Here is a 14,570-nt window from a genome sequence, read left to right as displayed (position 1 = left end):
CCAGCCATATGTCCTCTCTCTGTGGACATGTTCTCTGTTCAGAAACCCCCAGCCATATGTCCTCTCTCTGTGGACATGTTCTCTGTTCAGAAACCTCCAGCCATATGTCCTCTCTCTGTGGACATGTTCTCTGTTCAGAAACCCCCAGCCATATGTCCTCTCTCTGTGGACATGTTCTCTGTTCAGAAACCCCCAGCCATATGTCCTCTCTCTGTGGACATGTTCTCTGTTCATAAACCTCCAGCCATATGTCCTCTCTCTGTGGACATGTTCTCTGTTCAGAAACCTCCAGCCATATGTCCTCTCTCTCTGTGGACATGTTCTCTGTTCAGAAACCTCCAGCCATATGTCCTCTCTCTGTGGACATGTTCTCTGTTCAGAAACCTCCAGCCATATGTCCTCTCTCTGTGGACATGTTCTCTGTTCAGAAACCTCCAGCCATATGTCCTCTCTCTCTGTGGACATGTTCTCTGTTCAGAAACCCCCAGCCATATGTCCTCTCTCTGTGGACATGTTCTCTGTTCAGAAACCTCCAGCCATATGTCCTCTCTCTGTGGACATGTTCTCTGTTCAGAAACCTCCAGCCATATGTCCTCTCTCTGTGGACATGTTCTCTGTTCAGAAACCACCAGCCATATGTCCTCTCTCTGTGGACATGTTCTCTGTTCAGAAACCACCAGCCATATGTCCTCTCTCTGTGGACATGTTCTCTGTTCAGAAACCCCCAGCCATATGTCCTCTCTCTGTGGACATGTTCTCTGTTCAGAAACCTCCAGCCATATGTCCTCTCTCTGTGGACATGTTCTCTGTTCAGAAACCCCCAGCCATATGTCCTCTCTCTGTGGACATGTTCTCTGTTCAGAAACCCCCAGCCATATGTCCTCTCTCTGTGGACATGTTCTCTGTGCTAGGCAGCGGGCTCTGGTGTCAATACAACCCAGATATTTAATCTTCAACCCCGTAACCTCAATCTCATTTTAGAGATGCTGTACAAGACGGGCATTACATTATCACTGTCTGTCTCTGTCATTATCAACACAATAGACCAGGGCACTCTCCAGACCTGGGCTGTGTCCCAAATGACACCATATTCCCTATGCAGTGTATTACTTTTAACCAGAGCCCTATGCTACAAGTAGTGCACTATATAGGAGTAGGGTTCCATTTCAGACACGGCCCAGAGCCCACTCCAGACTTGGTGGTGCCTGGCGTCAAGCCCGACAACATGACCGTCAGTGGGTTTCTCAGTGAGATGTACATGTTGATATTATCCTCCTAAATGAATGGTTGTCAGAAGCAGTGGTCCCAGTTAACAAAGCAGCATCTCTAAGGATCAGGAGGAGGTCTGGTCAAAGTCTACTTTGTCTTATTTTGAGCATCTAAACGACTGCTAATGTTTTGTGATAGTGATCAATTTTGTGTTTACATTACCCCTAAATGACTGCTAATTGATTTGTTTCCATTACCCCTAAATGACTGCTAATTGATTTGTGTTTCCATTACCCCTAAATGACTACTAATTGATTTGTTTCCATTACTCCTAAATGACTGCTAATTGATTTGTGTTTCCATTACTCCTAAATGACTGCTAATTGATTTGTGTTTCCATTACTCCTAAATGACTGCTAATTGATTTCTGTTTCCATTACCCCTAAATGACTGCTAATGGATTTGTTTCCATTACCCCTAAATGACTGCTAATTGATTTGTTTCCATTACCCCTAAATGACTGCTAATGGATTTGTTTCCATTACCCCTAAATGACTGCTAATTGATTTGTGTTTCCATTACCCCTAAATGACTGCTAATTGTGTTTCCATTACCCCTAAATGACTGCTAATTGATTTGTTTACATTACCCCTAAACGACTGCTAATTTATTTGTTTCCATTACTCCTAAATGACTGCTAATTTATTTGTTTCCATTACTCCTAAATGACTGCTTTTATTTTATTTTTATTTTTTATTTCACCTTTATTTAACCAGGTAGGCTAGTTGAGAACAAGTTCTCATTTGCAACTGCGACTTGGCCAAGATAAAGCATAGCAGTGTGAACAGACAACACAGAGTTACACATGGAGTAAACAATTAACAAGTCAATAACACAGTAGAAAAAAAAGGGGAGTCTATATACATTGTGTGCAAAAGGCATGAGGAGGTAGGCGAATAATTACAATTTTGCAGATTAACACTGGAGTGATAAATGATCAGATGGTCATGTACAGGTAGAGATATTGGTGTGCAAAAGAGCAGAAAAGTAAATAAATAAAAACAGTATGGGGATGAGGTAGGTGAAAATGGGTGGGCTATTTACCAATAGATTATTTACCAACAGCTGCAGCGATCGGTTAGCTGCTCAGATAGGAGATGTTTGAAGTTGGTGAGGGAGATAAAAGTCCAACTTCAGGGATTTTTGCAATTCGTTCCAGTCACAGGCAGCAGAGAACTGGAATGAAAGGCGGCCAAATGAGGTGTTGGCTTCAGGGATGATCAGTGAGATACACCTGCTGGAGCGCGTGCTACGGATGGGTGTTGCCATCGTGACCAGTGAACTGAGATAAGGCGGAGCTTTACCTAGCATCGACTTGTAGATGACCTGGAGCCAGTTGGTCTGGCGACGAATATGTAGCGAGGGCCAGCCGACTAGAGCATACAAGTCGCAGTGGTGGGTGGTATAAGGTGCTTTAGTGACAAAACGGATGGCACTGTATACAGAGAAAAGAGTCGGCCCGAGAATTGAACCCTGTGGCACCCCCATAGAGACTGCCAGAGGACCGGACAGCATGCCCTCCGATTTGACACACTGAACTCTGTCTGCAAAGTAATTGGTGAACCAGGCAAGGCAGTCATCCGAAAAACCGAGGCTACTGAGTCTGCCGATAAGAATATGGTGATTGACAGAGTCGAAAGCCTTGGCAAGGTCGATGAAGACGGCTGCACAGTACTGTCTTTTATCGATGGCGGTTATGATGTCGTTTAGTACCTTGAGCGTGGCTGAGGTGCACCCGTGACCGGCTCGGAAACCAGATTGCACAGCGGAGAAGGTACGGTGGGATTCGAGATGTTCATTGACCTGTTTGTTGACTTGGCTTTCGAAGACCTTAGATAGGCAGGGCAGGATGGATATAGGTCTGTAACAGTTTGGGTCCAGGGTGTCTCCCCCTTTGAAGAGGGGGATGACTGCAGCAGCTTTCCAATCCTTGGGGATCTCTACTAATTGATTTGTGTTTCCATTACCCCTAAATGACTGCTAATTGATTTGTTTCCATTACCCCTAAATGCCTGCTAATTGATTTTGTTGTTTTCTTTCTTCTCAGGCTGACAGAAATGGGCCAAACTTTGCCACTGTTCACAAGAATACTGAGCAGATGATCAATGTAAGTAATGATATCTAAACGGTTGATTTGTTCGTCCCATACACTCAAGCGGGCAAAATTAAAACGACATCATTTCAACCAGACTCCAACCAGTTGTTTTTAAACTAGCATGAACTCGTTGTAATGCTGGGAAAGGCTCTGATATGTGTCTATGTTGGATACAACATTAAGCCTTCACTGGCATCCTTTATAAGTGCAGCGGCCGTGTTAATGGAGCCTGCTGGTTGTTGAATGGGGATCTGAGAGGTCTGTGAAGGCCACATCTTCCTGTTCTCTTAAGACCTCAAAGGACTGGTTTCATTTACCGTCTGAGCATCACAGTCCATGTGACTTGGTTAAGTGGCTCTCTCTCCCTCTCTTTCTCTTTCCCCTCTCTCTCCCCTTTCTCTACTCTTTCCCCTCTCTCTCTACTCTTTATCTTTCCCCTCTCTCTCTACTCTTTATCTTTCCCCTCTCTCTCCTTTCTCTACTTTCTATCTTTCCCCTCTCTCTCCTTTCTCTACTCTCTCTCTCCTTTCTCTACTCTCTCTCCCCTTTCTCTACTCTCTCTCCTCTCTCTCCCCTTTCTCTACTCTCTCTCCCCTTTCTCTACTCTCTCTCCTCTCTCTCCCCTTTCTCTACTCTCTCTCCCCTTTCTCTACTCTCTCTCCTCTCTCTCCCCTTTCTCTACTCTCTCTCCTCTCTCTCCCCTTTCCCCTCTCTCTCCCCTTTCTCTCTCTCTCCCCTTTCCCCTCTCTCTCTCCCCTTTCTCTCCTCTCTCTCTCCCTCTCTTTCTCTTTCCCCTCTCTCTCTACTCTTTATCTTTCCTCTCTCTCTCCCCTTTCTCTCCTCTCTCTCCCCCTTTCTCTCCTCTCTCTCCCCTTTCTCTACTCTCTCTCCTCTCTCTCCCCTTTCTTCTCTCTCTCCCCTTTCTCTCCTCTCTCTCCCCTTTCCCCTCTCTCTCCCCTTTCTCTCCTCTCTCTCTCCCTCTCTTTCTCTTTCCCCTCTCTCTACTCTTTATCTTTCCTCTCTCTCTCCCCTTTCTCTGCTCTCTCTCTCTTTCTCCTCTTTCTCTGCTCTCTCTACTCTCTCTCTACTCTACTCTCTCTCGCGCTCTCCCCTTTCTCTACTCTCTCTCTACTCTCTCTCCCCCTTTCTCTACTCTCAACTCTCTCTCCCCTTTCTCTACTCTCTCTCCTCTCTCTCCTTTCTCTACTCTCCTCTCTCTCTCTCTCCTCTTTCTCTACTCTCTCTCTCCCCTCTCTCTCTCCCCTTTCTCTACTCTCTCGCTTGACTCTCTTCTCTCTCTCTCTACTCTCTTTCTCTACTCTCTCTTCTCTCTCTCTACTCTCTCTCCCCGTCTGCCCCTCCTGTAGGTGACCTTCACCTCCCTGGATCTACTGCTTCACACGGAGGCTCTCCTCTCCACCATAGACTTCCTGTCTTCTGCCCTGTCCTCCGGCAGCCTGCCCCCCTCACCAGAGGAGCCTAAGCAGAAGTCTGAGGAGAGCAGCAGGGCCATCTCCGCCAAGTCAAGTAAACACACAATATACTTTACACAAGTACACAACACACACTGTACAGATTTACACACACACACAAACATACCGACGGGGACACACTATAAGCACACACACACTCAACAGCCTGCACACATCTTAGAAAGAAACTAGGCACAAGGTCAAGGAGAGGACGGCCTTTCTTCATCAAGTCAGTAGACATACTTTATACCAGCAAGATGTCATCGTTTTCCTCTTTTCTGTTCAAACAGAATCAACTCGTTCTGAGTGGTGAAGGTTAGGTGTTCATTCTGAGTGGTGAAGGTTAGGTGTTCGTTCTGAGTGGTGAAGGTTAGGTGTTCGTTCTGAGTGGTGAAGGTTAGGTGTTCGTTCTGAGTGGTGAAGGTTAGGTGTTCGTTCTGAGTGGTGAAGGTTAGGTGTTCGTTCTGAGCGGTGAAGGTTAGGTGTTCGTTCTGAGCGGTGAAGGTTAGGTGTTCGTTCTGAGTGGTGAAGGTTAGGTGTTCGTTCTGAGTGGTGAAGGTTAGGTGTTCGTTCTGAGCGGTGAAGGTTAGGTGTTCGTTCTGAGTGGTGAAGGTTAGGTGTTCGTTCTGAGTGGTGAAGGTTAGGTGTTCGTTCTGAGTGGTGAAGGTTAGGTGTTCGTTCTGAGTGGTGAAGGTTAGGTGTTCGTTCTGAGTGGTGAAGGTTAGGTGTTCGTTCTGAGTGGTGAAGGTTAGGTGTTCGTTCTGAGTGGTGAAGGTTAGGTGTTCGTTCTGAGTGGTGAAGGTTAGGTGTTCGTTCTGAGTGGTGAAGGTTAGGTGTTCGTTCTGAGTGGTGAAGGTTAGGTGTTCGTTCTGAGTGGTGAAGGTTAGGTGTTCGTTCTGAGTGGTGAAGGTTAGGTGTTCGTTCTGAGTGGTGAAGTTTAGGTGTTCGTTCTGAGTGGTGAAGGTTAGGTGTTCGTTCTGAGTGGTGAAGGTTAGGTGTTCGTTCTGAGCGGTGAAGGTTAGGTGTTCGTTCTGAGCGGTGAAGGTTAGGTGTTCGTTCTGAGCGGTGAAGGTTAGGTGTTCGTTCTGAGCGGTGAAGGTTAGGTGTTCGTTCTGAGCGGTGAAGGTTAGGTGTTCGTTCTGAGCGGTGAAGGTTAGGTGTTCGTTCTGAGCGGTGAAGGTTAGGTGTTCGTTCTGAGTGGTGAAGGTTAGGTGTTCGTTCTGAGTGGTGAAGGTTAGGTGTTCGTTCTGAGTGGTGAAGGTTAGGTGTTCGTTCTGAGTGGTGAAGGTTAGGTGTTCGTTCTGAGTGGTGAAGGTTAGGTGTTCGTTCTGAGCGGTGAAGGTTAGGTGTTCGTTCTGAGCGGTGAAGGTTAGGCGTTCGTTCTGAGTGGTGAAGGTTAGGTCTATGGTTTGGGCGAAGGCTTAAAACCAAAATAATTCAAAAGGACAAGCTATTACCAATCAAGTATTCTCGTGATGCTAGAGCGTTGTGAACTGGGTAGTAGCTCAGAGGTCTGAGCAGCGGGATCTGGCTCCGAGCATCACCAGTTCACTGCCAGTGCTGGGTTATTGTTTAGAATTGGTTGAGGGTTGACGTTCTGGGGACCTTTTCAAACGTCCGGGATCGGCGTCTATTTCCAGTGATCAGTCTGCTTTGTACACTCTACACACCTCATACAGTAGTCGTGTAAACACTACGGACGTGCACCACAGAGACAGCCCTTTATAAACATCATGAACACACATGTACTACATACACCGTGTACATACAGTACATTCAGAAAGTATTCATGTTCTGCACACACCATGTACATACAGTACATTCAGAAAGTATTCATGTACTACATACACCGTGTACATACAGTACATTCAGAAAGTATTCATGTACTACATACAGTACATTCAGAAAGTATTCATGTACTACATACAGTACATACAGTACATTCAGAAAGTATTCATGTTCTACATACAGTACATTCAGAAAGTATTCATGTACTACATACACCGTGTACATACAGTACATTCAGAAAGTATTCATGTACTACATACAGTACATTCAGAAAGTATTCATGTTCTACATACAGTACATTCAGAAAGTATTCATGTACTACATACAGTACATACAGTACATTCAGAAAGTATTCATGTTCTACATACAGTACATTCAGAAAGTATTCATGTACTACATACACCGTGTACATACAGTACATTCAGAAAGTATTCATGTACTACATACAGTACATTCAGAAAGTATTCATGTACTACATACAGCGTGTACTACATACAGTACATTCAGAAAGTATTCATGTACTACATACAGTATATTCAGAAAGTATTCATGTACTACATACAGTACATTCAGAAAGTATTCATGTACTACATACAGTACATTCAGAAAGTATTCATGTACTACATACACCGTGTACATACAGTACATTCAGAAAGTATTCATGTCCTACATACACCGTGTACATACAGTACATTCAGAAAGTATTCATGTACTACATACAGTACATTCAGAAAATGTTCATGTACTACATACAGCGTGTACATACAGTACATTCAGAAAGTATTCATGTACTACATACAGTACATTCAGAAAGTATTCATGTCCTACATACAGTACATTCAGAAAGTATTCATGTACTACATACAGTACATTCAGAAAGTATTCATGTTCTACATACAGTACATTCAGAAAGTATTCATGTACTACATACAGTACATTCAGAAAGTATTCATGTACTACATACAGTATATTCAGAAAGTATTCATGTACTACATACACCGTGTACATACAGTACATTCAGAAAGTATTCATGTACTACATACAGTACATTCAGAAAATGTTCATGTACTACATACAGCGTGTACTACATATAGTACATTCAGAAAGTATTCATGTACTACATACACTGTGTACATACAGTACATTCAGAAAGTATTCATGTACTACATACAGTACATTCAGAAAGTATTCATGTCCTACATACAGTACATTCAGAAAGTATTCATGTACTACATACAGTACATTCAGAAAGTATTCATGTTCTACATACAGTACATTCAGAAAGTATTCATGTACTACATATAGTACATTCAGAAAGTATTCGTACCCCTTGACTTTTTCCTCATTTTATTTACATTAAAGCCTCATTCTAAAATGGTTTAAATAGTTTTTTTCCCCTCATCAATCAACACACACTAGCCCATAATGATGAAGCTAAAACAGGTTTTTAGAATTGTGTGCAAATACGGAATATAAAATGTACATAAGTATTCAGACCCTTTACTAAGTACTTTGTTGAAGCACCTTTGGCAGTGGTTACAGCATCGAGTATGACTCTACAAGCCTGGCAGACCTGTATTTGGGGAGTTTCTCCCATTCTTCTCTACAGATCTGAGGTCCTGAGCGCTCTGGAGCAGGTTTTCATCAAGGATCTCCGTTCATCTTTCCCTCGATCCTGACTAGTCTCCCAGTCCTTGCCGCTGAAAAACATCAACACAGCATGATGCTGCCACCACCATGCTTCACCGTAGGCATGTTTCCTACAGACGTGACGCTTGGCATTCAGGTCAAAGAGTTCAATCTTGGTTTCATCAGATCAGAGAATCTTGTTTCTCATGGCCTTGAGTCTTTAGGTGCCTTTTCTCAAACTCCCAGTTGGCTGTCATGTGCTTTTTACTGAGAAGTGGCTTCCATCTGGCCACTCTACCATAAGGGCCTGATTGGTGGACTGCCGCAGAGATGGTTGTCCTTCTGAAAGGTTCTCCCATCTCCATAGAGGAACTCTGGAGCTCTGTCAGTGACCATCAGGTTCTTGGTCACCTCCCTGACCAAGGCCCTTCTCCCCTGATTGCTCAGTTTGGCCAGGCGGCCAGCTCTAGGAAGAGTCTTGGTGGTTCCAAACGTCTTCCATTTAAGAATGATGGAGGCCACTGTGTTCTTGGGGACCTTCAATGCTGCAGAAATGTTTTGGTACCCTTCCCCAGATCTGTGCCTCGACACCATCCTGTCTCTGAGCTCTACGGACAATTCCTTCGACCTCATGGCTTGGTTTTGCTCTGACATGCACTGTCAACTGTGGGACCTTATATAGACAGGTGTGTGTCCAAATCATATCCAATCAATTTAATTTACCACAGGTGGACTTCAATCAATTTATAGAAACATCTCAAATATGATCAATGGAAACAGGAAGCACATGAGCTCAATTTAGAGTCTCATACCAAAGGGTCTGAATACTTATGTAAATAAGTGATTTCTGTTTTTAATTTAGTCGTTATGGGGTATTGTGTGTAGATACATTTTAGAAAGAGGCTGTAACTTAACAAAATGTGTAAAAAGTTAATTGGTCCGAATACTTTCTGAATGTACATACATACACACCCGACCTCCAGCCTGCATCCTGTAGACTTGATCTTGCCCCATAAACAGACGAAAAACAGAGCAGTGGTTAGTAGATGAGATTAGAGCTCTCTTAGCCATGTCAAGTAAACACACACATCCTGCTAAAACATTGCCCACTTTCACACTCCGCCTCGACGTCTGCATACACTCCTCGGATAGGGATCACTGAGCTGTGTCAGCAGGTTAATCCGGTGACCTGGTTAAATGGCCAGTGGACCACTCCAAGTGGACTGTTGATGGTCATTGAATCCCCAGGTGGTGAGGGTAGGCAACAACCCGTCTGCCTTGCTGATCCTCAACACTGGGGCCCCTCAGGGTGCATGCTTAGTCCCCTCCTATACTCCCTCGACTGTGTGGCTGAAACACAACTCCAACACCATCATTACGTTTGCTCATGACACAACAGTCGTTAGGTCTGATCACCGACAACGATGAGACGGCCAGTAGGGAGGTCAGAGACCTGGCAGTGTGATGCCAGGACAACAATCTCTCCCTCAATGTGAGCAAGACAAAGGAGATGATTGTGGACTACAGGAAAAGGAGGACTGAACGGGCGCCCATTAATATGTGTGGAGCGGTCGAGAGTTTCAAGTGCCTTTTTTTATATATATATATATATATATATATATTTATTTATTTATTTATTTATTTATTTATTTATTTATTTATTTATTTATTTTTTTTAAATATTATTTTTGTTTTTTTGGGGGGGGGTTTCACGTGTTAGTAATGAAAACGTACCATTCATTTCATTAGATATAACAGATTCTGAACGCCTAAGGGGGCTATCTTACATGTCTCCTTTTGGTTGGTCAACCAATAGCGAAATCATCGTGTGACTTTCTGTCCGTTTCCATGACAGCGGCTCTAGGTTCTCCGTCGGACGGTGACGTCGTCGACCTGAAGGTGATGATGCGGCTGGGGGCGTTCAACGTCCTCGTGTGTGATCAGAACTGCAACATGGCTGACATCAAGATACAAGGTGCCGATATAGACAGAACCCTCAGGGGCCCGTTAAGAACTCAATGGCTACACAATGTTGTCTTTTATACAGTTACACTTATATTTGATTATAATCTAGGGCTTTCGTAAGCGATTTCTGCCAAGGTTTGTATATGATGAAAGTCCACAAAATATTTTTTTGGGCGGTGGGTTATTTAAGTGTCTTGTGCTTGTGTGGTTTGCTGTTGACCTTTTTCTGAATTGATGTTCGCATCAGATCAACATTTTATCTTGTTGTACAGGTTTCAATGGATCCCTCCTGATGCAAGGGCCTCAAACCCACATCTCCGCCCGCCTTCGGGATTTCATCGTCATTAATGTTGACCCAAAAGTATTCACAAAAGGTAAGTCACGAAGTTAAACCAGGAAAGATTTCAGTGACGGATGGAGATGCGACCATTCAACCCCGGTGAAATATTGCAGTTGAGTTTTACCTGCTAACGGTTTGGTTCTCCGTTGCAGGCCATCTCTATCGTAGGAGACGAGGTGTTTAGTTTCAGTATGAGTCTGACCCCCAAGGCGACAGAGGGAGCCGGCTACGCAGACACCTCCAAGACAGACGGGAAGGTCCAGCTCAACGTGGGCTGTGTCCAGGTCGTCTACCTCCACAAGTTTGGCATGTCTTTGTTGGTGAGTCTCAGCGTGGGTCCTGGAGTTGGTCATGTCTTTGTTGGTGAGTCTCAGCGTGGGTCCTGGAGTTGGTGAGTCTCAGCGTGGGTACTGGAGTTTGTCATGTCTTTGTTGGTGAGTCTCAGCGTGGGTTCTGGAGTTGGTCATGTCTTTGTTGGTGAGTCTCAGTGTGGGTACTGGAGTTGGTGAGTCTCAGCGTGGGTCCTGGAGTTTGTCATGTCTTTGCTGGTGTGTCTCAGCGTGGGTCCTGGAGTTTGTCATGTCTTTGCTGGTGAGTCTCAGCGTGGGTACTGGAGTTTGTCATGTCTTTGCTGGTGAGTCTCAGTGTGGGTACTGGAGTTTGTCAGGTCTTGAATATTTAAAACAGATTTTTGTATCTAAGTGTGCAGTCTCTCTTTCTTCAGTTCCTGTTTTTTTCAGGAATCCTGGTTGGGTGATTCCCAGTTCAGCGATACCTTACTAATTTCGGGAATCCTGGTTGGGTGATTCACAGTTCAGCGATACCTTACTAATTTCGGGAATCCTGGTTGGGTGATTCCCAGTTCAGAGATACCTTACTAATTTCGGGAATCCTGGTTGGGTGATTCCCAGTTCAGCGATACCTTACTAATTTCGGGAATCCTGGTTGGGTGATTCCCAGTTCAGCGATACCTTACTAATTTCGGGAATCCTGGTTGGGTGATTCCCAGTTCAGCGATACCTTACTAATTTCGGGAATCCTGGTTGGGTGATTCCCAGTTCAGCGATACCTTACTAATTTCAGGAATCATCCAACTGAGATTCCTGGGAAAACATGAGAATTTTCCGGAAGTTTAGCCGTCCTAGCTCGGTCTCCACTTTGATTCCTTCCTGGTGCCCTTTTCGCTAATGAACTTCCCTCATCCATGTTTTCCGTCTCTTTAGAATTTCAGCAACAACTTCCAGACGGCCAAGGAGGCGGTGAGTGTGGCCACGGCCCAGGCAGCAGAGAAGGCGGCCTCCAGCATCAGGGACTTCGCCCAGAAGAGCTTCCGTCTCTCCATGGACATCAGGCTGAAGGCCCTCTCATCGTCATCCCTCAGTCCTCCACCTCACACAATGCACTGGAGGTGGACCTGGGGCTCATCACCGTGGGCAACAGCTTCTCTCTACTTGCTGTGGAGGGATGTCCACTTCCTGCTGTCATTGACCACATGGACGTACAGCTCACACAGCTCAAACTGTCCAGGTCAGTGCATTCTGTTTAACACAGTCATCTTCTGCTTCATCAGATCAGAAAGCAAGGGTTTAATGCCTGGTCCCAGATCAGAAAGCAAGGGTGTAATGCCTGGTCCCAGATCAGATAGCAAGGGTTTAATGCCTGGTCCCAGTTTAGACAGCAAAGATTTAATGCCTGGTCCCAGATCAGATAGCAAGGGTTTAATGCCTGGTCCCAGTTTAGAAAGCAAAGATTTAATGCCTGGTCCCAGATCAGATAGCAAGGGTGTAATGCCTGGTCCCAGATCAGAAAGCAAGGGTTTAATGCCTGGTCCCAGATCAGAAAGCAAGGGCTTAATGCCTGGTCCCAGATCAGAAAGCAAAGATTTAATGCCTGGTCCCAGATCAGATAGCAAGGGTTTAATGCCTGGTCCCAGATCAGAAAGCAAGGGCTTAATGCCTGGTCCCAGATCAGAAAGCAAAGATTTAATGCCTGGTCCCAGATCAGATAGCAAGGGTTTAATGCCTGGTCCCAGATCAGAAAGCAAGGGCTTAATGCCTGGTCCCAGATCAGATAGCTAGGGCTTAATGCCTGGTCCCAGATCAGATAGCTAGGGTTTAATGCCTGGTCCCAGATCAGAAAGCAAGGGTTTAATGCCTGGTCCCAGATCAGAAAGCAAGGGCTTAATGCCTGGTCCCAGTTTAGAAAGCAAGGGTTTAATGCCTGGTCCCAGATCAGAAAGCAAGGGCTTAATGCCTGGTCCCAGATCAGAAAGCAAGGGCTTAATGCCTGGTCCTAGATCAGAAGGTAACGGTTTAATGCCTGGTCCCAGATCAGAAAGCAAGGGCTTAATGCCTGGTCCCAGATCAGAAGGTAACGGTTTAATGCCTGGTCCCAGATCAGAAGGTAACGGTTTAATGCCTGGTCCCAGATCAGAAAGCAAGGGTTTAATGCCTGGTCCCAGATCAGAAAGCAAGGGCTTAATGCCTGGTCCCAGATCAGAAAGCAAGGGTTTAATGCCTAGTCCCAGATCAGAAAGCAAGGGTGTAATGCCTGGTCCCAGATCAGAAAGCAAGGGCTTAATGCCTGGTCCCAGATCAGAAAGCAAGGGCTTAATGCCTGGTCCTAGATCAGATAGCAAGGGCTTAATGCCTGGTCCCAGATCAGATGGTAACGGTTTAATGCCTGGTCCCAGATCTGTATGAACGCTATCCAACTCCTCTGACTACCGTTAGTTGTTAGCGTTGATTCTCAAAGAACCGTCCGACCACCGTTAGTTGTTAGCGTTGATTCTCAAAGAACCGTCCGACAACCGTTAGTCCTCTTATAACATCGACCCGGCACAACCTGACGAGGACTGGCCAACCCTCAGAACCTGGTTCCCTCTCTAGGTTTCATCCTAGGTTCCTGCCTTTTCTAGGGAGTTTTTCCTAGCCACCGTTCCTCTACATCGCCATTGCTTGCTTTCTGTGGTTTCTGTATAAGCACAACTGCTGTTCTAAAAGGGCTTCGTAAATAAATACATTTGATTGATTTGATTTGAGTTGTAAGACTTTGTTCTCAAAGAAACTGCTTGGTTCAATCGTGGTCTTACTGAATAGGCTCGGGCGCTATACTGTTTATACCGTATACTGGGCTGTTTTGAAATACCGACGGTATGAATTTCAATACCGTAAAAGAAATTCAGCGTGGCGCCGTAAAGCTCAAGGGGTTGCATTCTACGCCTCTGCTTATAAGTTAACTATCTATCTCAGGTCTAGAGATAGATAGTGGCTACAGTACGTGGCCTGTTGGCTACAGTAGATGGCCTGCTGGCTACATGGCCTGTTGGCTACAGTAGATGGCCTGCTGGCTACAGTACGTGGCCTGTTGGCTACATGGCCTGTTGGTTACAGTAGATGGTCTGCTGGCTACAGTACGTGGCCTGCTGGCTACAGTACATGGCCTGCTGGCTACAGTACGTGGCCTGTTGGCTACAGTACGTGGCCTGTTGGCTACAGTAGATGGTCTGCTGGCTACAGTAGATGGCCTGTTGGCCTACGTGGCCTGTTGGCTACAGTAGTACGTGGCCTGTTGGCTACAGTACGTGGCCTGTTGGCTACAGTGGTGGCCTGCTGGCCTGCTGGCTACATGGCCTGTTGGCTACAGTGGTGGCCTGTTGGCTACAGTACGTGGCCTGCTGGCTACATGGCCTGTTGGCTACAGTACGTGGCCTGTTGGCTACAGTACGTGGCCTGCTTGGCCTGTTGGCTACAGTACGTGGCCTGTTGGCTACGTGGCCTGCTGGCTACAGTACGTGGTCCTGGCTTGTGGCCTGCTGGCTACATGGCCTGTTGGCTACGTGGTGGCCTGCTGGCTACATGGCCTGTTGGCTACAGTACCTGTGGCCTGTGCTGGCTACAGTACGTGGCCTGCTGGCTACAGTACGTGGCCTGCTGGCTACATGGCCTGTTGGCTACAGTGTGGCCTGTTGGCTACAGTACGTGGCCTGCTGGCTACATGGCCTGTTGGCTAC

The 14,570-nt window shown here is 45.7% G+C and overlaps 1 protein-coding gene across 1 annotated transcript in view; it reads left to right on the top strand.

Annotated features, from left to right (window-relative positions):
* The window catches only part of LOC135532240 (intermembrane lipid transfer protein VPS13C-like), a gene marked incomplete at both ends in the record, with an annotated part of 108,959 nt that extends 96,874 nt beyond the window's left edge, over window positions 1-12,085 (top strand). The window contains 7 exon segments of the mRNA XM_064959834.1: window positions 3,317-3,376; window positions 4,732-4,891; window positions 10,109-10,228; window positions 10,491-10,579; window positions 10,711-10,878; window positions 11,782-11,914; window positions 11,917-12,085. Of these exon segments, the coding sequence (XP_064815906.1) occupies window positions 3,317-3,376; window positions 4,732-4,891; window positions 10,109-10,228; window positions 10,491-10,579; window positions 10,711-10,878; window positions 11,782-11,914; window positions 11,917-12,085 (899 nt within the window).
* Between the last annotated feature and the right edge of the window lie 2,485 nt (window positions 12,086-14,570).

Source organism: Oncorhynchus masou, unplaced genomic scaffold (genome assembly GCF_036934945.1).
Source record: "Oncorhynchus masou masou isolate Uvic2021 unplaced genomic scaffold, UVic_Omas_1.1 unplaced_scaffold_1780, whole genome shotgun sequence".
NCBI lineage: Eukaryota > Metazoa > Chordata > Actinopteri > Salmoniformes > Salmonidae > Oncorhynchus > Oncorhynchus masou.
Note: the sequence above shows the minus strand (reverse complement) of the source record. Positions and strands in the feature narration are given on the sequence as shown.